The sequence below is a fragment of the Rhipicephalus sanguineus genome, chromosome 7 (assembly GCF_013339695.2).
Source record: "Rhipicephalus sanguineus isolate Rsan-2018 chromosome 7, BIME_Rsan_1.4, whole genome shotgun sequence".
Lineage (NCBI taxonomy): Eukaryota > Metazoa > Arthropoda > Arachnida > Ixodida > Ixodidae > Rhipicephalus > Rhipicephalus sanguineus.
Genome location: NC_051182.1, coordinates 12318753 through 12341874, shown reverse-complemented (window position 1 = coordinate 12341874; position 23122 = coordinate 12318753). Strand labels below are relative to the sequence as shown.

Here is a 23122-nt window from a genome sequence, read left to right as displayed (position 1 = left end):
TTGTACCCCGCGAAAGTGGACACGCACGTATCCCCATTTGCAGTACATACAAAAGGAAGACGACCATCAAGAGACCATTTGAGGATGCGTAATAAAACACTCCCATGCACAGGAAGCGAGAGATGAATTAAGGGATCTTGGAAATTCGCGCTTTTTTATCGTACGAGGACGGACTGAGTACACACACACACACACATTAAGAGAACATCGAAATAACTGTCAACTAATCACGCATCCGGGAAATCTAGCAACACATGTTTCGCAGTGTAAATGTGAGCCGCTTTTCGAGAAAACCACAATCTTGTCGCAGGTACACGATAAAATGGAACGAGTTATAACCGAATCTTACATGATGACACAGGCACATGCCGACGAATGTATCAGCGCACCATCCATTAATCTTTCTTCAAAAGAAATCCACTTCATAGGAACAAACTAACTCATATGTCATGCGCATGCCCATTTGAATATTTTATCTTGCTTCGGGTTTTTGTGATGCTTTCACTTGGGTATATATGTGAGGAAAATGCCTTGAAATAAAACAGTTGTTAGTCTGCGCTCTGTGTTTGTGTGTGTACTCAGTCCGTCCTCGTACGATAAAAAAGCGCGAATTTCCAAGATGCAACACCAACTAGCCCCTGTAGCTGCTCTAATTGCAATTATTTCTGGTTCATCGGGCTTTCGTGTTCCTGACCTCCCCCCTCTTCCTCGTGTGTACTTCTTTGTGGAATGCATCGCAGAAGAAAGGGCAAGAACTCGAACTCTGACATATGCATTGAACAACGGTCTGACATCGCCGGTTATTTCAGCAGTGCTAGGAAGAATGGCACCTACGGAAAAAACAGCTCGGAGGCTGTGCAAGATCCTGCGAGCGGAAAGCTGGAGACAGGTACGTTTCTATCGGCAATGCATTGAAGTAACGTGTGCCAACGTATTGGAAAGAGAAGCTTCAAAAATGATGACACGCCATTTTCACAAGATGGCAGAAACTCTTGGGGAGCAAAACTGGAAAAAGAACTTTTCGACGTTACCTCGGAAAACCAAGAAAAAAACGCGAAGACGGACAAGGCCATATTAATCTTTCGGAGTGTCAACTACCGGTGAAGGTGCAATGCACGATCGACAAGGGACCAAAGTTTGCGGTAAAACCCACTGTTAAACCGGCAAAGTTGATCGGAATCGTACACTCGATTGCTAATCGAGTTCCAGAAGGAAAAAGAGAGGCCACAATCTCGGAAAGCATGGACTGCGTCATGCGGTATTCAAAACCAAAAAATCGAGGATGTGCTGTTAAAGAAACAGTCAACTATCTCACACACTCCAACCTGAAGTTGCTGCTAACGGACAAGACCGCAAGGTTCGTGGTGATGAAGAAAGATGAATATAAACAAAAGGCGACAGAAGCAATTATGAAGAATTTTGAAGCTTCTGACTACGACGAAAGAAATCTAAAGCAGGTACAAAATTTGGCTGTAAAAACGTGTGAAAGACTTGGCCTCAACAAGCTACGAACGAAAGTAAAAGGAAGTAGTGAACTCACCTTAAACCCGTTTTTCAACATTAAGATGCATAAAGAAAACCGCCCCTTTCGAATGATCGTCGAGGACAAAGGAACATGGCAACGATGTGTGGCTATGTACCTAAAAACGCATCTGTCTGTTCTGCCAATAGAAGACCCATGCATGCTACGTGGATCCGAGGAAGTGATCGCATTCATCAAGGAAAGTGAGCCAATTATGTGTTTTTCTGTTGATGTTAAAGATATGTTTTACAATATACCACAACCGCCAGCAATCCAAGCCGTTGAAGAGTGCATAGAGTCGTTTGGTGAAACAGCTTTCGAAAAACAATGTGGAACCAGTGCGCACGGTTTTATTGAACTTCTAAAACTCTATCTGCAATCACTGTTTGTTGAATACGAAGGTGGTGTGTACGCGCAGCGAAAAGGAATCTGTATCGGCTCATGCTTAGCTCCTTTGCTGTGCAATCTTTTTATGGCAAAGGGAGACCGACTTTTAATGCCGTTTTTTAATGAGATGCACGTGAAAGCTTGCTTTAGATACGTGGATGATTTCCTGCTTTGCCTACCATACAAAAGATCGGATTCAGTTAACGTGGAAAAAATCTTGCAGAAGTTCACAGAAGTGTTTCCGGGGCTAGAATTCACGTTTGAAATGCCAATTGAGTCTTCTTTAAAGTTTCTAGACCTTCAGATTTTTCTTAAATGTACTTAACAAAAGGAACTAAGGCCATCATGAGATACAGTTCTGCGCATTCAAAGTTAATCAAAAGGGGCGTAGCATTTTCTAGTCTAAAGCAAAGTGTGCAGAAATCCTGTCCTCATAAAATAGCGCAGAGCGTCAACATACAGGTGGAAAGGCTGAAGTGCAGTGAATTTCCTGATTGTGTGATTGCGTCGGTGGCTGAAAAGCTGTTAAAAACAATTAACGGAAAAAAGAATGGTAAAAGTGAGGGATCCGCTACCGAAAAAGCAAGACCAATAGTTCTGCCATACATACACTCAGTCTCACACAAGCTAAAAAAGATTGCAAATGCACAGAATGTCGAACTGGTTTTCTCGGCTCCGGAAAAACTAATAGGAATGTGTCGAAGGGTTAATGGCTGCAAGGGAAGAAGCCAGAGTAACAATTGCGGTATAAACCACGTTAGAAAGTTTGTGGAATGCAATAAGGAAGTAGTTTACAACATTCCTTTGACATGCGGTAGGAGATACGTCCGACAGACGGAAAGGTGTTTAAATACAAGATTAAGAGAACATCGAAATAACTGTCAACTAATCACGCATCCGGGAAATCTAGCAACACATGTTTCGCAGTGTAAATGTGAGGCGCTTTTCGAGAAAACCACAATCTTGTCGCAGGTACACGACAAAATGGAACGAGTTATAACCGAATCTTACATGATGACACAGGCACATGCCGACGAATGTATCAGCGCACCATCCATTAATCTTTCTTCAAAAGAAATCCACTTCATAGGAACAAACTAACTCATATGTCATGCGCATGCCCATTTGAATATTTTATCTTGCTTCGGGTTTTTGTGATGCTTTCACTTGGGTATATATGTGAGGAAAATGCCTTGAAATAAAACAGTTGTTAGTCTGCGCTCTGTGTTTGTGTGTGTACTCAGTCCGTCCTCGTACGATAAAAAAGCGCGAATTTCCAAGATGCAACACCAACTAGCCCCTGTAGCTGCTCTAATTGGAATTAAGGGAGAATGCAACTAAAAAGGCGAAAATCGCCGGTTCCATTCGCCCCTGATGAACCGAGTTTTGCACCACTGATCGTAAGATGCATAGCTAATTAAATTGATCGTGTATGTAGGTACTTTATCGCTGTGGCATACGTATATACCCAATTTTAACGCATTTAGGCTCTAGAGAACGGATGTCGGAGGGCTTGCCTCGAACTCGGTGTCGTGTGACGCTCGCTTGTACTTGCGAGTTGCAGCGCGCGGGAATAACTAAAACTTATTTTGCATTGTACTCGCAGTTCGCTTTGATCAGCTTCCTTTGTTTCTGAAGCGTGGATTGGCGGAAGAAGCTTTCCAGGTCCTTGATTTTCAGGAAACCGCGCCTCGACACCAACGAAAGAGGAGGGTTATATTGCGGCCTATGCACATTCGCTTGCGGGCGGCTCTCTTTGCACTACCCAGTTAGTGCCAGGGCTACGATGAGGGCGCTGGTGGCGGTGTTTTTCGCAGCGCCGCCTGGGCAGAGTCTGACGTCTATCGCTGGAAAGTTCGATAGCGCCTTTGTAAAAGGCGACGCGCTTAACCGCTTGTCATCTGATCGACGGTCGATGCTCTGTTCGCCGCTATCACTGTATCGCTGTAGTTTGACTTTCAGTTTCCCGGCCACAAGTTCGGCCAAATAAAGAGTTTCATTTTGACCATGCCAGCTGTTGTCTTCGTCGACGTCACGACCCCGTGACAATATGATCCAAGAACAATTGGCTCTAAATATCACGGATCACAAAGCGTAGTTTATGAAAGGAAAACGGAATCCAGAACTCAATACGACATACGAAGTATGACCAATAAAATGCGTACACCCTACACACGTGTTGTCACTCAATTACATGATGAAGAGTGGGAAATGTGACTGGAGATTCACGGTTACCGAACAATCCGAGCTTCGCCCCACTCTTCATTCACTTCGTGGATATACGTGGATTTTTTTTTTTCATCGCAAACCTACGAGCTGTTTTAACGATGCCGATGAGCTCCAGCCCAGTACTGACTTTAAGACGATCATAAAGTGTGTTCAAAGTAACGTTCCCATGGGAGCTTGGTCAGAAGCGCATACGTCTGCGAAGAAACCGAGCAACAGATATGTGCCAAATGTGAAATTCTTTGGAGCTTTTCAGACAAGAAACAGAACTACGTAATTCGTGACCTGCGTGCTGTTCTTCATAAAATCCTCGTTTGCGTCCCTGATCTTCGAAACAAGCAATTTTTTTACGCCTTCCCTAAGGCCATCCTTAAATCGACTTCTGATGAAGGTCAACGTTGTTATAACGAGCCCCAGAAAATGTTGGCGGTGGGTGGACGTGTGAATTGGCTTGACGGAAATGAGGTCAGTGGACACCGTACGCTTTCGTAATATCTGGTAACACGTTATGTACTCTTGGCTGTTACAGTAGAGTGCAATCTGGCTGTTTCAACTTGCAGGACGGGAGAGATGATGTGCCAGGGCTCCTCTTCCTGGAATGTTCTGGCTGCAGCAGGAACAGCACTCCTGCAGAAGCTCTTACTACGTCCAATGCGCATACAGGCACATCGGGTTCGTTTCCTTTTCCTAAAAGAACGACGTCATCAGTGTTCATGTGACAGCTGAATTCCTTGTAAAGAAAAAAGAAAGACCAAACTCTTTCAGGTTATGCTTCAATCATGGTTCATTGTATTACATGACTTCGCATGGCCTAAAGGTTCTTTCTTTTGTAACAAGACGACTGCGACGCATCAAAAGGCGGTGGACGAAAGAAGAAGCGTGGAAATGTGTCGAAAAGCCATCGCTAGCTGCGTAATCAAAACATTGATTTGTTGAAAGACGTGTGCATAGTGAACAGGATTTGTATTTTTGTGTAACGTGCAGCGGAGAAAAACTAGCGCCAGCGGCAGATGATTGGAGCAGCGAAATCGAAATCAGCATATGAAATGCCAGCTTAATTGTGGGCTGCTGTCTTCCGGCCACCCACGCTTCACAGCATCGATGGTGCTTGTCACTTGTTAGTGGCATGCTCAGGAAGAAGAGTGTCACCTATCGCAGTTGTACCGTAGGTCACTTCTGATAATTCCTTGCGGCTGTATTATACAACAATCGACATTTTACATACCGAAGGTTAAAATTCTTCTTTTCCACATACTTTTATGCACTGATAGAATAAAAGCAGGACACCGACCATGAAATAAAATGCGGAAAAAGACGTTTCGGCTCCCCTGACGGGAGCCTTGTTTACAATGAAAGCGAGGACGAGCGAAGCTATGCTTATGAGGGCTTTAAAATATGACGTAAGCAGCGGCTGTAGATAAGAGGGAGCGTTACGTCATTTCGGTTCAAAGTATGATCCGTCGTTTGAATCACGATGAATTCTAAATGGTGTTTTGCAGACAGTTTTTAACACGAAAGTGTTTTATGCCGGGGTCCACCTAAACTTCAGTGACGTATTTCCGTCACGGAAATGACGTCGAAAAAATTTACACGATCAGATGGTAAAGAAAAAAAGTTCCATCAACAGGCATCGAACCTACGACCGCTCGGTCCGCAACAACATATGCCGGGCACGCTATCCACTGCGCCACGGTCACAGACTCTAGAGGCTTTACAAACGCGCCTTTTATATCTACCACTCTCCCGGTCGCCGGGGTGGTGTTGCCCTCTGGGAGCGGTAAAGTAAAGTAATTCTCCATTACTGTGGCCTCCGCGATGAGCACCTGCAACGCGTTACACGTCCGTCCCATTCGGCGCGTTTTCAATAGAAGTTCAATTTTGTCAATGCCTTAACACACCGCGAGGTGGCGATCTTAGCCCAAGCGTCGTAAAAGCATCGGCCTCGTTCACAGCATCACGCTAATCCAAACCAAAAATAGCTCTGCAACGCGCGCCTGCTTCACCTGGCTGTAACACCGCGTTCCTCGCTCACGCGCTCGTCCCGAGAAAAATCGCGGCCGGGCTACCGGGGCGGCACGACGCGCTTTGCATTTCCCTCTAGTCCGGCCGTGGTGTTAAATCACATTTTAACATGCCGCGGGATGGCGACCAAGTTCTGTGTCCAATATGCGACGCTCTTCTGTCTATCACACCTCGTTCTCTGATTGTGCTTTCACCGTTAACTACTACAGCTACCACAAGGGTTTGTTTAATCATTTAACATGGACGTTAGTCGTCGGGATGGAGATGTACCACCAATCATAAAAGTGGGTGCATCCACGTAAAACGATGCATAGCTGCCAGACATCAATATACATTGTACAAACTCTCTTATATCAATGTACATTCAACATTCAGTTACTTCTGTAAGGGCACGCTTTACTTTCGTGTTATTCTGATTCCAATGACGGAGGGATCAACCATCTTTTTCTAACACGAAAGTGTTTTATGCCGGGGTCCACCAGGTACATCCGTCACGGATATGACGTTGATAAAATGGACGCCAACGGGTGAGAAAGAAAAAACCAAGAAAAAGATAGCTCGCTGGAAATCGAACCCATGACGCTGCGGCCACGACGGCAAGCGCCCGACGCCCCACCGACTAAGCTAACTCGGGAGATGCTAGACAGGGCGCGAACGCGCCTTGTATATCTTTCACGCATTCTCTTTCGCGGCGGGCGGAGCGGGGCGGTGCCGCCGTCTGTGAGAGGTGAAAAGAAGTAATGCTTCACGATCGACACTTACTAGCGCTTACTCCGAGATTGCACGCGATATTGGAGGTCATGGTTAAAGCGTCTCGTTACCAGAGAGGTAGACTGGCCGCGCTGGCGTCGCCGAGGCACCCCTGACGCAGTTACGTTCTTTGCCTTTGGCTTCGTGTTAGCGTGCGTCGGCTCGTGGGAGTAGTGCAGCTTCCACGTGCACCAACGGGATTTCTCCGCCGCCGACTGCTTCAATTGCGAGAGAACCGACTAACAAAACTGCTGCAATACGCGTTGCAGAAAGGACGCGATTTCGACGGGCGAATGTCGGTGCCTTGGAGGAGCGAGAGCAGCGCCTGCGATAGAGGCCAGCGGGAGGCACGCGTTTGCGGCTCAGGCTACGAACCTCTACCTCCCGTGTTGCTCAAGCGCAGTGTGTTTTAGTGTATGCATGAGCACAGGCGTCGGCTACCCATTACTAGAAAGCGCACACCGTGCCGTTTCTCTCCTGAATTGACGACGCTTTGAAGAAGTGCATACCGGGTACCAATGTTGATTATGAGCTTGTTGATATCATCCTTACGCGGGATTCACGATTCGCTGTGTCCAAATATATGTTCACACCGTCAGCTACCACAACGGTTTAATCATGGTCATGGTCGTTAGTCGTCGCGATAGAGACATGCTGTCAACATGGGCGCGTCCACGTCAAACGGTGCCATATCTGCCAAACACGAATAGACATTGTACAAGCTCTCATATATCACTACACAATAAGCACTACTTCTGTGAAGACACGTTTCAGTTTCGTGTTATACCGATTCCTATGACGGAGGGATCAGCCATGTTTTGTTCTCCTTTTCCAAGATCATGGCGTTATCAAAATCAATGTGGTGGCTCAAGTTTTCAGCATGCTCGGCCAAGGCATCTGAAGAAACGTTTTCTTGTTGACGTCATTGACATGCTGTTTATCCGCTGTTAAAAATTTCCTGTCTCGCCGATATATACACTGTCACAGTCTCTACATGCGATCCGATAAACTACGCCACGAAACTTTTCTTTTTGAAGCTTGTCTTTCACATTCACCAGCCGACGACGCAATTTCTGTGTAGGAACATGGGCTACTTGGACGTCGTAACGGCGTTGAACGCGGGCGAGACCCTCGCGCACACCAGACACGTACGGTATAGCGGCGCGTTTTTTTGGCAACACACGGTCAGGTGTTCGCGGCTGAGACGGCTGGCGTTCCACCGAGTTCAGCATAAATTTAGGGTAGCCACTTGCTGTAGGTCTGCAGCCCTGCTACTCGGCGTTCTGCAGATGCGGTTGGTTCTGGCGACAAGGAAGGCCACCACCGATCACTTTTGGTTTGTCGGGTGCACCGAGTCATAATGCAGGTACCTGCCGGTGTGCGTGCTCTTTCTGTACACAGAAAACGTCAGACTGCGCTGGTCACGTTTCACAAGGACGTCCAGGAAGGGTAGTTCGCCGTCGCTTTCTACTTCGGCCGTGAATTGAATAGAGGCTTCAATACTATTTAAGTGGGACAGGAATGAGGGAATTTTTTCTCGGTGAATTATGCAAAACACGTCGTCTACGTAACGAAGGAACACCTTGGGCGGCGTGTTGAAAGAGGCGAATGCACGACTTTCAAGCCATTCCATCGTTCAATTTGAAGCTGTTTCCGAGATAGATGCCCCCATCGGTGTACCGTGCACTTGCTTGTAGAAGGCGCCTTCGAACACGAATGAAGTGTTCTCCAGGCAAAACAGAAGGAGCTTTTTCAAGTCAGGGACGTCAATGGGTGTCCTTTCAGGCAGTGTAGGGTCATCTTCAAGGGCGGCGGCACATGTTTCCATGGCGAGTCGAATAGGAACACTTGTGAAAAGCGACACGACGTCGAACGAGACGAGGGCGTCCTGATAATCGGGAGCATAGTGACGAACCTTGTCAATGAAGTCTTTGGAATGGCGAACGTGAGTGGCACTTCTGCCAACAAGGGGGGAGAGAACCTTATGAAGGTAAGTGGAAAGCTTCTGAAGTGGAGAGCCAGTATAAGTCGACAATGGGTCGCATTGGGACGTTCGCCTTGTGGATTTTTGACAGACCATAGAGCGCTGGCGCAGAACCATTTGTGCACAGAAGGGAGAAGTACAGCCCCTTGTGCTTAGATCAATAACGCGAAAAGCGTCAGAAAGAAGCCTTTGCAGCTCGCGTTGTACCTTGGCCGTGGGGTCCTTCTTGAGACGGCAGTACGTCGCCTCGTCCGCAAGCAAAGACAACATCTTGTTGCGGTAGTCACCCGTGTTGAGAAGAACCGTCGCGTTGCCCTTGTCAGCCGGAAGGATGACAAGGTTTCCATTGGAGCGAAGGTCTTTGATTGTTTGCTTTTCTTCTCTTGAAAGCGGGGAGATGTTTTGGTTCGGGCGTAACCGTGAAAGAAGGCCTATAGCGCGGGTTCGTGCCTCATCCCGTCTGACGGGTTCAATTTTGTTGATTGCATTTTCTACAGCGCAAACCAATCTTCTTGCATCTTTTTGTGGTCCAACGTTGAAATTCAAGCCCAGGCTCAGGACAGCGAGTTCGGCAGAGCTTGGCTGGTACGACGACAGGTTATGCACGGTGGACACGGAAACGTTTCTGCGCTGGGCCTCAAACGGTTGCGATAGCCTAGCCAGTTTGTTTTCGTGCGTCTCGTTCGTGCGACGAGACTGAAGTCTAGCCTTGAAATTAGCATGCAATTGAATGCTTGCGAACTCGCCCGGGACCCGGTGCTCCAGGCGACGGCGGGAGCACCGGGTCCCGGACGAGTTCGCAAACATTCAATTGCATGCTAATTACCGTACGTGCCTGGTGTGAACGAGGGTCTCCCCCGTGTTCAACGCCATTACGACGTCCAAGTAGCCCGTGTTCCTACACAGAAATTGCGTGATCGGCTGGTGAATGTGAAAGACAAGCTTCAAAAAGAAAAGTTTCCTGGCGTAGTTTATCGGATCCCATGTAAAGGCTGTGACAGTGTATATATCGGCGAGACAGGAAATTTCGAACAGCGGATCAAACAGCATGTCAATGACGTCAACAAGAAAAAAGTTTCTTCGAATGCCTTGGCCGAGCACGTTGAAAACTTGAGCCACCACATTGATTTTGATAACGGCACGATCTTGGAAAAGGAGAAAAAAACATGGCTGATCCCTCCGTCATAGGAATCGGTATAACACGAAAGTTAAACGTGTCTTCACAGAAGTAGTGCTTATTGTGTAGTGATATATGAGAGCTTGTACAATGTCTATTCGTGTTTGGCAGCTATAGCACCGTTTGACGTGGATGCACCCATGTTGACAGCATGTCTCTATCGCGACGACTAACGCCCATGATCATTATTAAACCGTTGTGGTAGCTGACGATGTGATATTTGGACACAGCGAATCGTGAATCCCGCGTAAAGATGATATCAACAAGCTCATAATCAACACTGGTACCCGGTATGCGCTTCTTCAAAGCGTCGTCAATTAAGGAGAGAAACGGCACGGTGTGCGCTTTCTAGTAACGGGTAGCCGACGCCTGTGCTCAGGCATACATAACACACACTGCGCTTCAGCAACACGGGAGGTAGAGGTTCGTAGCCTGAGCCGCAAACGCGTGCGTCCCGCTGGCCTCTGTCTCGCAGGCGCTGCTCTCGCTCACCAAGGCACGACATTCGCCCGTCGAAATCGCGTCCTTTCTGCAACGCATATTGCAGCAGTTTTGTTAGTCGGTGCTCTCGCAATTGAAGCAGTCGGCCGCGGAGAAATCCCGTTGGTGCACGTGGAAGCTACTCCGTTGAGCCGACGCACGCTAACACGAAGCCAAAGGCAAAGAACGTAACTGCGTCAAGCGTGCCTCGGCGACGGCAGCGCGGCCAGTCTACCTCTCTGGTAACGAGACGCGTTAACCATTACCTCCGATATCGCGTGCAATCTCGGAGGAAGCGCTAGTAAGTGTCGATCGTGAAGCATTACTTCTTTTCACACCTCACAGACGGCGGCACCGCCCCGCTCCGCCCGCCGCGAAAGATATAAGGCGCGTTCGCGCCGTGTCCAGCATCTCCCGAGTTAGCTTACTCGGTAGCGCGTCGGGCGCTTGCCGTCGCGGTCGCAACGTCGTGGGTTCGATTCCCAGCGGGGTATATTTTTCTTGGTTTTTTTCTTCCTCACCCGTTGGCGTCCATTTTATCAACGTCATATCCGTGACGGATGTACTTGGTGGACCCCGGCATAAAACACTTTCGTGTTAAAAAAACATGGCTGATCCCTCCGTCATAGGAGTCAGTATAACACGAAAGTGAAACGTGTCTTCACAGAAGTAGTGCTTATTGTGTAGTGATATATGAGAGCTTGTACAATGCCTATTCGTGTTTGGCAGCTATAGCACTGTTTTACGTGGATGCACCCATGTTGACAGCATGTCTCTATCGCGACGACTAACGTCCATGATCATGATTAAACCGTTGTGGTAGCTGACGGTGTGAACATATATTTGGACACAGCGAATCGTGAATCCCGCGCAAGGATGAAGATCAACACGCTCATAATCAACACTGGTACCCGGTATGCACTTCTTCAAAGCGTCGTCAATTAGGGAGAGAAAAGGCACGGTGTGCGCTTTCTGGTAATGGGTAGCCGACGCCTGTGCTCATGCATACATAACACACACTGCGCTTCAGCAACACGGGAGGTAGAGGTTCGCAGCCTGAGCCGCAAACGCGTGCGTTCCGCTGGCCTCTGTCTCGCTCCACGAAGGCACGACATTCGCCCGTCGAAATCGCGTCCTTTCTGCAACGCATATTGCAGCAGTTTTGTTTGTCCGTGCTCTCGCAACCTAAGCAGTCGGCGGCGGAGAAATCCCGTTGGTGCACGTGGAAGCTGCACTACTTCGATGAGCCGACGCACGCTAACACGAAGCCAAGGGCAAAGAACGTAACTGCGTCAAGGGTGCCTCGGCGACGCCAGCACCGCCAGTCTACCTCTCTGGTATCAAGACGCTTTAACCATGGCCTCCGATATCGCGTGCAATCTCGGAGTAAGAGCTAGTGAGTGTCGATCGTGAAGCATTACTTCTTTTCACATCTCACAGACGGCGGCACCACCCCGCTCCGCCCGCCGCGAAAGAGAATGTGTGAAAGATATAAGGCGCGTTCGCGCCGTGTCTAGCATCTTCTGAGTTAGCGTAGTCGGTAGGGCGTTGGGCGCTTGCCGTCGTGGCCGCAACGTCGTGGGTTCGATTCCCAGCGGGGTGTCTTTTTCTTGGTTTTTTTCTTTCTCACCCGTTGGCGTCCATTTTATCAACGTCATATCCGTGACGTATGTACTTGGTGGACCCCGGCATAAAACACTTTCGTGTTAAAAAACTGTCTGCAAGACACCGTTTAGAATCCATCGTGATTCAAACGACGGATCATACTTTGAACTGAAATGACGGAACGCCCCCTCTTATCTACAGCCGCTGCTTACGTCATATTTTAAAGCCCTCATAAGAATCGCTTCACTCTTCCTCGCTTTCATTGTGAACAAGGCTCCTGTCAGGGGAGCCGAAACGTCTTTTTCCGCATTTTATTTCATGGTCGGTGTCCTGCTTTTATTCCATCATGTTACTTCCCGACCAGACGGGCTTCCGTCAAAGCCTCGACTTCACCTTTATGCACTATTCTGACTACTGTAGACCTTCCTGCCGTGCGGTAGTCAATAGTTGCCGGTCCCTGTGCTTCGACATATTTTTTATTCGTGTGCGCGCCATGATATGCTAGTTTTGTCCTTCACTCAGATCGGAGAGCCAGCGACTTCAGGACTTCATGGCTTCAGTTTAAAACCATGACGAGGCAGAAAAATGCGCACTGAATTCACAAGTCATTTTTATTTTATTTATTAGTTAATGGCGCATAACAGTCCGTGTATAAGGTAGATCAACCGGTTGTACTCCATACAGAAGAATATGAAAGGAACCACAACCTATCAAATAATTCAGTCAGCGGTGAAATTCACAGCTTGTATTTGGTTCCCTCAAACGCTTTAGACAACTTAAGAGCAGGTCCTTTTAACGCGCCAACAGTGCCGGTCATGGTCCAAAGACCGAGTCAGAGCACAGAGTTGACAAACACAAAAAGTGTATATTATCAATTAAGCGAGTAATAACACGTTACATGGGTTTAACAATAATCGATAACAAGTGATTCAGTTGTACTCCAAATGCAAACGCACGAATTAGAGAATACCAAAAGTCCCATCATATTCACAAGGCTGGTTCACAGTCCGGTTCACGGCGTATTCTTGGGGCGTTTCTCGAAGATTCTTCTTCCAGAAACACGGACACACATTGAACCACGTTGACTCTAGCGCTGACCAGTGATGCCCTTTCGGCAGTTGCTGATTACAGGCCTCTTCTCTCTGACAGACTTTCATGCCATTTCTTCAGTGATCGACCTGCATCATTAATACACTTCTTCCCTGACTGACTTCCCCCCGCCTCTGCACGCTTATATGGGTTTGAGCCCTTGTACGAGATTGTTCGACAATCCGTTCGCAGTACAGTGAAAACTTGGGAAAGGGCGAGTACCTTCTCGTATGTTCGATGCACGTCGGTTGTAGCCGTCTTGTGTCAGATTGCGTCAGGCGTCGCTTGCTCGATTTTGTTTTGTTTTTCTTGCGCGTACACTTGTGTTCAAGCGCACTGGCTGTTTTGCTAGCGTTTCTCTGTCGGCGGAAGGCGGGCGCGGTATTTATCGGCAGCCTCTGATTAAAATCGCGCCGCGCGCACCCTCGAAGGCATCGGCGCGATGACTTGACGCTTACTCTTGACGCTGTTGTGAACGCTCGTTTTTGACAATGAGCTTCTTTAGGGTGGTCTCTTTTCTGGCGCTTAGTAATATTGCCACGTTATGTTGGTGTGGCACTGCTGAGAAACCTCTGTCTATCAGAACACCAGAACTAATCTGATCGCTGACAACTCGAGTTCATTGTCTTTGCCACTTCCTTGTCCTCCATAAGGGTAAATGCGCGGGCTTGTTGGTCATTTTTTTAAGGCTGTAGCGCGGCAGAGGACATGGTCACCAGAAAGCGCTGCGTGTTGTCGTACGTTTCTTTCTGGTGTCCATGGCCTTTGAGACGCTACAACGAAGCTCAAGACTTGTCCTCATCTCTCGTCCACAGCGGCACATAGAAGCCGGTCAGGGAAGACACAGCATAACACAAGCTGATCTCGTGGCAATATTGCCATTATGCATGGACAAGGCTACCAAAAAGTCATTGTGAGCAGGCTTGTATTGAAGTAGGCTTCCATTTGCGCAATATATAGCTTAGGTTCAATGACGTAACATTCACTACAGATAGAAATTACATATATTTCCACTTCTCGCTTTAAGGTTAATTTCAGCGACGGTAGAAGATGATTTGTGAATGTCATTGCGCAGCTCTTGATATGGCCATACTTGAGCTTGTCATGCTTTGTATGGCGGTTGTAGTCGTGAGCCCGAAATTAAGCGTACACCCTGTGTTCTGCCACGCAGACCGTCCCCCAGAGCAGCGAGCAGAGCCGCGCAAAGAGCGCACCGCCTTCAGCCGAGGCCAAGTGGAGGCGCTGGAAGCGGAGTTTTCACTGCGCAACTACCTCACCCGTCTGCGGCGCTACGAGATAGCCTTGGCTTTGGACCTCACCGAAAGACAGGTGCGTGTGGCCCGGCCGTTATCGGCATAGAGAACACGAATGACGTTGCCATGCTTTTCCAACAGTGAAACATTCTGTAACACAGCAAATATTCGGCGGCCCCTACAAACTTTCCTAGGTACACAGGTACATTGTAAAATGATTCACGAGAGCGAAATAAATTTATTGGTGCTTCTTACCAGGCTGTTCCACACTAGTTTGCCCTCTTTAGGACAATCTTCGGGTGCTGACAACGTAGAACTTTAAGTTCTTTTCACTATAGTGTTGTAGAATTTATGTCAAACACTTCATAGGATATATTAACCGCACCCGCCACGGTGGTCTAGTGGTTACGGTGCTCGACTGCTGACCCGAAGGTCGCGGGATCGAATTCCGGCCGCGGCGGCCAAATTTTCGATGGAGGCCAGAATGCTTGAGGCCTGTGTACTTAGATTTAGGTGCACGTTTAGGTGACCTAAGATTTAGATTTAGGCGCAACCTGCCTCGCACATTGACTAAATAGAGGGGGGGTGGGCGCTGCGATGAACTTTTGCCCCCCCCCCCCTGATGGGGAACCCTGCGCACGCCTATGGTGATATACCCTGAAGCATCGAGAAATCCATTGAACCTGCCCGTTTGTATAAGGCAGGCGTGCCTATATATGCGCTGACGACATCCATTATTACCAGTAGCAGAACTTTATATCTCTGGTGTCTGAGCAGGCAAGTCATATACTTACTAGACTGAGCAAGCTCTTCGTTAAAGCTTTCAAAGAGGGAGAAAGAAGAGAGAGAGCAGGTATGAAAGCAAAGAGAAGCCGTGGGGTCTTTCAGCGGGCCCTGGGCGTGAGCGAGGTCTTCAGTCCACGACCCCGTGAGCCGCTGCCACGCGCTCTCAACAGTCGGAAGCGAGGCTTCCAACTTTTGTGTGATTGGGCGTGTGATTAAAGGGCTGGCGCTCCTCAACTTATGAGGTCACGGCCTCATGAGAAAGCGTCATATGTGGGGTCTTTGAGTATTTGAAACATTGCTCATTCAATACTAATTACGGTGTCTATATGGTCAAAGCCACATGGGCGTATACACTATTTAGGTGTATAGAGAATGCGCTTAATAAGACTAAAGTTATCTCAATTACACGTGCGCTGTGTTCTCTGAACCAATAATCATTATGGACAAGGCGCACAGGAAGTCAGCTTTCTCTGTCGCTGTAGATTTTTTCAGTGTCCGGTCACTGTCATCGTGAACAAAGTTTATTGAAAAGAGAATGTAATAGAGTAAAATCTCTTAATTCGAACTCGGTTAATTCGAACTTACAGGTAATTGGAACTGACGCCCTGGTCCCGGCATAGCCTTGTGTATTTCTATGGGGGAAAACTCCCGATAATTCGAGCGCGTCGGTATCCACAACAGTTAATTAGTACTGGGAGCGTGGTTCGCATTGCTACTCCAAGTCGGCCTTGTGTTGCAAAACCAAACCAAACCAAATTTACTAGAGATGCAAAACAACAAAACAGCAGCATTTCTCAGCAGGTGAGCATTCGGACGCTGCGCTGGAGGTCTCGGGCAAGCTGCAAACGATGCTCGTGGAGTCGCGACAGAAAAAACGCAAGGAAATGCAAATGCAACTCTGCCATGTAAATAAACGTGTTTTGGAGCATAAATATCATCATATAGTTCACAATAAGGCTCACTGCCCACATGCATGCATGTCGGCGCTTATTTCTGGCGTATCACTGACTGATCAATTGATTATGTTCGCTGTTAGAGCTCCCTGAACTGAATTTACGAAATCACCAGCCACAAACGTGCAGTAGTGCCTAGTTCGCGATAACGAGTTCAGCGGTGGCTTCTTTGGGTTCTGCCCGCGCAGTGTGTGCGATGTTCATTCTAGTGCCGCCCGCTAATTGGAACTCCGCTTAATTCAAACAATTTTATAGTCCACTTCGTTTCCGAGTCAATGAGCTTTTACTGTACCACAATAAGACCGTTTTTCAAGTGTTTCCCCTCTTGCACTCGCAATTACACCTTTTAAACATTTCCGTTACGAAATCTCTTAGAACCGTCTCAGCATTTTCATGGGGTTCAAAATTCTAGAAAGATTGCCGGACTTTATATAAAAAGGATGACCACAGTGCTCTCACTGGAGTCTCGAGCCAAGGAAAGCGTGGAAACATACCTGTAACCCCAAGTAGTCGACGCCGCCACCGAGAGCGAATCAGCAGCGGCAATGTGGCAATGGACGCGCATTTCATTTCCAACCTATGAGTTGGCCCCCTTTTCACACATATCTCAATATCGCGGTTACCACGACCAAACAACCACAAATGATTTTAAAGTGTAAGCAGCAAACCAGGGATGCGTAGTAATGGCCTTGTTCGAAGCATGATTTTTACGCCTTCTAATGCGATCTTTGAGGAATAACACGCACTTACAGCACAGATAGCTTTCTAAAGCTAACATACCAGTCCTGCCATTCGAACTCAGCAAGGCATCGTCATCGTGAACATTTAGACACTAAATCCGGTGACCATTTATAGTCTCTAATGGCGCGCTTAAAGCCAGCTAAGAAGCAGCTAAGAAGAAGAGCTGAAGCATTTTTCGGAGGCCTTCAACAGATGCCAAAGACAAGGACACGCTGCCGACAGTCCAGAACGGTGCAGGAAGAACCGCTCGCCTTTCGAGTCGCCATTACGCCCATGCAACAAAGGATGGCGCCGACGAAAGCAGAAGGCGGTGTTAATTTTCTCGAAAAATATTGCTATATCGTTGATTCGATGCCATTCAGACTTCTTTTGCATAGCGAATTCAAATCCAAATGAAATGTTCAATCTATAAGTGCCAAATCCATTCTTACTCCTGAAAACTCTGCCATCTCCCGCTAAAGGACCATGAGGCGATTCGAAGCGGCGTTTCGGCATGTAGAGCCCGCGTGTCAGAGGGGGAGTGGAGAGGGGGATCGGTGAGAGGGGAAAGGGGAGATGGGAGGGAGAGGGGGAAAGAAGAGAGGGGGAGAGGGGACAGGGGAGTAGCACTGACAATTGGGCGAGTTGGTACAGATGCATGGCTTCAGAACGGCGCAACAAGGAAGACGAAAATACGAAGGATCACACGAACACAAGCGCCGACTCACAACTAAAGTTTATTCCATATAATAGAGCAGACATATACACACACGTGGCCTCACACAACGTCAAAAACCAAAAAAAAAAAAAACAACCAAAACCCAAAGCACGTTAACCATTCAGGTACAAGATTTCTTTATCCTGTAGCGCAATCGAGGGACAGCTGACACAAGACTGTTTTTTATTTTGAATGTTCCATGCCTCGATTACTTCCCGAGTCGTCTTATCATGATGCCTTGAAATGATGCTAGTGAGGCTAAACTGAGGCGCGCAGCCGCACTTCTGACAATGCTGAGAAATGTGCGAAAAACTATCACAACGTAAGTTGGCCGCATGTTCCCTTAATCTCACGTTAACACATCGGCCCGTCTGGCCTACATAAACAGAGCCGCAAGATAACGGCAGACTGTAAACCACATTCGTAGCACAACTGATAGCCGGATTTTTGTGCTTAACACCACAGCCTTCTCTCTTTTCTTTTTCTTTTTTGGCCTCTGCCTGTCTCTCTACACGTTCGCAAATAGCCCCTAATTTGTTTGGTACCGAAAAAACCACTTCCACCCCATATCTACGTGCGACATTTTTCAAACCATGGGACAAAGCATGAACATACGGTACAACGGCCACACATTTCTTCTTTTTCTCATCGATTTGTTCTTTCTTTGCTTCCTTGCCCTCCCCTTGTTTTACTGCTCGAATTAACTTTTCACAAGTACGTGTCAAAACATGATCCGGGAACCCCGCACTTTTTAACCTACCGACCTGTCTTGACACACTGTCATATATTTTATGAAAGCACGTCTTATTAATAGCTGACCGTAGAACAGAGCCAGCAATGCCATCTTTCACAATTTTTGAATGGCCAGACGAATAGCTCAAAATTTCTTTTTTAGAACGTGGCCAAAACTCCCAACAAATGTGATCATGAGAGGCGGACAACATCAAATCAAGAAACCGCAGCTCGTTCTGCTGAGGAGCCTCATACGTGAATTTTAGACCCTTGCCAACCCTCTTGAAAACGTCAAGTACGTCACCCAAAGTTCTGGAGCTTTTACTTTCATCTACGATTACAAGATAGTCATCAACATACCTAAAAATTTTTACACCACACCCACCAAGCTCCTGTTCAATATCTTCATCAACGCAACCCAAAAATATATTGCTCAGAACCGGGGCAATCTTCGACCCGATAAAAATACCCTCTCTTTGCAAGTACAGCTTACCCTCAAAACCTATAACAGTGGATCTTAAATAACAGCTTAATAATTCTAGGAAGGAACTGACAGAAACACAGCACTTATTGACAAATTCACACTCATCATTGTACAAATCAAAGCATCTTTGCACACATCCTATCAATTCCCTCTGCGGTATAGAATAATATAAATCTTCTGCATCAATACTAAACATACGGAATTTGCCTGGTTTGCAGTTTTTCAAGTAATGCACAACTACCTCTGAATTAGACACCATGAACGGATCCTGAACGTTTAAGTGGTTTAAGCATTTCTGAAGAAACTGAGACAAGCACAACTGCCAAGGGAGGGGGAGGGGAGTGAAGAGGGAGAGGAGGTGTGTGGAGAGGGCCTGCGCATGCGCAGTAAGGGTGGTCACGCCGCACACCACCACCACCACCACCGGATTGAACTCCGCTATAAGATGCTTCACCAACGACGGGTCGTTTATGCATTTAACTCCGGGCACCAGTTGCCGTCGGCCATTGAATTTTACTGGAATAAGAAGGTCCTCTATCACAGAGGCAATGATCCGTTGCGGGAACGCTGTCACACCTAATCTTTGGACTTTCTTTTGCAAGCTCAGAGCGAGCCGGTGTTCGCATGACTTTGAGGTCTTCAGGCAGTTCATAGCGATGCCACTTTTGACCATTTTCGTATTAGCTGAATTTAATTTAGGGTACCAGTTTTCGACCGCAGCTGATGCTTCCAGCATTTTATAGGAAAATGACTGGGGGCCAAGAAATGTAGGCACCCATCGGTCTTTCATTTTTTTAAGCACTCAAAAAGCATTAAACTTCAGTATCCCAACTAGCCCACCTAATCGCTTTAAGTTCTTACTACCCTTTGCCCCGCTCGTCGGTGAAGACTTAGGTCATACGGCCAGTAGAGAGTCACACGAGGGAAGCCGAACGAAATTTTCGAGTTCATGGGGAACATTTCCTGTCTTTTCAAACTCGCTGTTAACAATCAGTGCGCTTGCATCAGGGACGTTCGATTTTTGAAATATTTCTGGAAATTATTGCCTGCAGAACCACACAGCCATCAAACATTTCTAAGACTGAGAAGTATCTGTCGCGCAGGTCAAGATATGGTTCCAGAACAGGCGCATGAAGTGCAAGCGGAGCCGGTCAGCAGCCAAGGCAGCATGGGAGCCCATTCCTTCTCTACCGAGGAGCACTATCATGCTGCAGGCTGACCCTGACAAGCGGCAACTTATGCCCACGTGCTGTTCAGTGAACTCCGACGGCAACTGCTTACTATAAAAATCTTGCGCAACTCCTGCTGGACCTTCAACCATGTCAAAACATTCCTTCTGCAGAAAACACTGATATGGTTTAACGCATGGAGAAAATGCGCTTCTATCATGCTTTCTTATGTACAGAATCCTCTGTGTCCTCTTCTGTCCCCTCCTGTCGGCTGCGCTGTTTTGCACCCTTCGAACGACCCACTCGTTAACAGTTCACATGGTGTTACGCTTAATGCAATTCTACCCTTCTGCCACGCAATATTGTACGCCTGTTAACGGAACTCTTCGCATTGCATGACGCCTGTACAGGTTTTTTTTAAGCACCAAAGTGTTTTATGCAGGGGCCCACCAAGATTCTCATGTCGCATTTCCACCAAGGAAATACGTCAGCAAAATGCACCCGATGAGATGGTAAAGAAAAAAAATCTAGAAGAACAGAGCTCCGTAAACTGGAGCCGAACCCACGACCTCTCGGTCCGCGACGATTGGTGACGAACGCTCTAGCCACTGCGCCATGGTCTTTTTTTCTTTATACCTGTTTTTTGACGTGTAACAAATAAACACGAGAGCAAACGATACTTACAGTAAAAACGCGGGTTGCCTGAAAACGAGAGAGAGAGAGAGGGCAGACTGGGACTAATGAGCACACTCTAAAAGGCCTCCTGCATGCGTGACGATGGCGCAGCAGGCACTGTGCCACGGTCACACATGCAGGAGGCTTCACGAACGCGTCTTTTATCTCTCACACTTTCCTCTCACAGTGCTCTTGGTTCGCGGGGTGGTGCCGCCGTCTGGGAGCGGTGGAGTGAAGGCCTCCGCGTTTAGCCCCGTCAACGCGCAGTTGCACCGTTCCTACACTGCAAACCGTTTCACACCCGTATAGGTGTTTTTGAGATAAAACACCTATCGTACACCCCATTTTTCTGTCAATATTATCCGAAAGGGCGTAATGTTTTCTTTGCACACCCTTCGCGCACCCTTTTTCAATTTTTAGGTGTGCAATGGGAGTATGTTCGTTTTACAACAACCATGGGTGTTCTTTGAATTTTAAACCTATGGCACTTGGACATATATCGGATAAAATTTTTGCAATTCATTTTTGTTACATACTGCCGAACTACTATTCTACGGCACTCAGTGCTAACATCCATTTTACAGAAAGGTGAAAAATAAAAATAATGACCGTTTATTAGCGGGCACTCGGCGACGATAAACGACTGCGACAGTCAAGGCGGGGTGCCGACTCTGAGCGCGAGGAGCGTGCTGTCCCAGAAGAGCGGAAGAGGACGACCCACTAGTAAGCGCTCGAGAGGGCGACCCATTACAGGCTTCCAGCGCTTCGCTACAATTACCCCGGGTACGAAAAGGGAGCCGCCTGGCGACCTAACTGCTTGTCACTATGAGCGGGTCATGGTAGGGTTTCAGGCGCTCAACGTTGACAATGTCGCGCCCTCGACGGCGCATGTCCGAAGATGGTTCAAGGGGTTCGATCACGTAGTTGACCGGGGACGTGCGTTCGACGACACGGTAGGGGCCGTCGTATTTCGGCAGTAGTTTTGAAGAGAGGCCAGGTGCAGTGGTAGGGACCGAGAGCCATACGAGTGCTCCAGGGAGGAACGTGGGCGCAGAAGTGGTGGTGTCACCGCGAATGCTCTTCTGCCGCCCTTGGTCATTCGTAGTAAATGTCTTGGCAAGCTCCCGACACTCCTCAGCGAGTCTTGCTGTGGCAGAAATAGGCGCACACTCAGACGGGTCCGGCTTGTAGGGAAGGATTGTGTCGATCGTGTGCGACGGGTGCCTGCCGTACAATAAGAAAAAGGGCGAGAAACCAGTAGTGCTCTGCGGGGCGGTGTTATAGGCGTAGGTGACGAAAGGCAGAATGGCATCCCAATTTGTGTGATCGGCGGCGACGTACATCGAGAGCATGTCGCCGAGCGTGCGGTTAAAGCTTTCGGTGAGGCCATTCGTCTGCGGGTGGTAAGCAGTAGTTTTCCGGTGAACAACGTTGCACTCTTTGAGAATGGCTTCGACGACTTCGGACAAGAAGACACGACCTCGATCGCTGAGCAGCTCCTGGGGTGGACCGTGGCGCAGCATGAATCGGTGCAGCAGGAAGGAGGCAACATCGCGCGCTGTAGCCGCTGGGAGGGCGGCAGTTTCGGCGTATCGCGTAAGGTGGTCAACAGCGACGATGGCCCAGCGGTTACCAGCCGACGTTAGAGGAAGTGGTCCATACAAATCGATGCCAACGCGCCCAAACGGCCGGTCAGGGCAAGGTAGAGGTTGCAGACCTGCCGGCGACAGGTGCGTTGAAGTTTTGCGGCGCTGACAATCGATGCAGGAGCGAACGAACTTCTGCACGTAGCGGTACATCCCTCGCCAAAAGTACCGTTGGCGAATGCGGTGGCAGGTTTTCGATACCCCAGAGTGTGCACACTGCGGGTCAGAGTGGAACGACTCGCATATGTCAGAACGCAGGCTGCGGGGTATTACGAGTAGCCACTGGCGGCCGTCGCCGTAATTGCGTCGGTGGAGGAGGTCGTCGCGAACGGCGAAATGGTGCGCTTGACGACGCAATGCGCGAGTGGATGGTGTCGCCGATGGATCACTCAGCAAGGCTATCAGTGAGGCAATCCAGTGATCCTTGCGCTGTTCAGTGGCGATGGTTTGAATGTCGATAGACGAAACGGCATTGTGAGACACTGAGCTGGAAGCATTGTCGTCAGGCAAGGGGGAGCGCGAGAGTGCGTCGGCGTCAGCATGCTGGCGTCCGTTGCGGTACAGCACGCGGATATCGTAGTCCTGTAGGCGAAGTGCCCAGCGGGCGAGGCGGCCTGAGGGATCCTTCAATGACGACAACCAGCATAGTGCATGATGGTCGGTGATGACATCAAATGGGCGACCATACAAATAAGGTCGGAATTTCGTAAGGGCCCAGATGATCGCCAGGCATTCCTTTTCGGT

General features: G+C 48.2%; 1 protein-coding gene across 1 annotated transcript; it reads left to right on the top strand.

Moving 5' to 3' along the window:
- The first annotated feature begins 729 nt into the window (after positions 1-729).
- On the top strand, positions 730-20176 carry LOC119400582 (homeobox protein MOX-2). Its single transcript, XM_049417727.1, has 4 exons — positions 730-889; positions 1672-1725; positions 14414-14571; positions 19992-20176. Exons 1-4 carry the CDS (start codon positions 730-732, stop codon positions 20172-20174), a joined length of 555 nt encoding a protein of 184 aa, XP_049273684.1. The 3' UTR covers positions 20175-20176.
- The last annotated feature ends 2946 nt before the right edge of the window (positions 20177-23122 follow it).

Excerpts from the sequence above, each read along its gene's own strand:
- LOC119400582 (XM_049417727.1), top strand. The coding sequence starts at position 730 with ATGCATCGCAGAAGAAAGGGCAAGAACTCGAACTCTGACATATGCATT. Across the intron at positions 1,726-14,413 it reads GATCGCATTCATCAAGGAAA|ACCGTCCCCCAGAGCAGCGA; the intron begins GTGAGCCAATTA and ends TCTGCCACGCAG. Across the intron at positions 14,572-19,991 it reads TGGACCTCACCGAAAGACAG|GTCAAGATATGGTTCCAGAA; the intron begins GTGCGTGTGGCC and ends TCTGTCGCGCAG.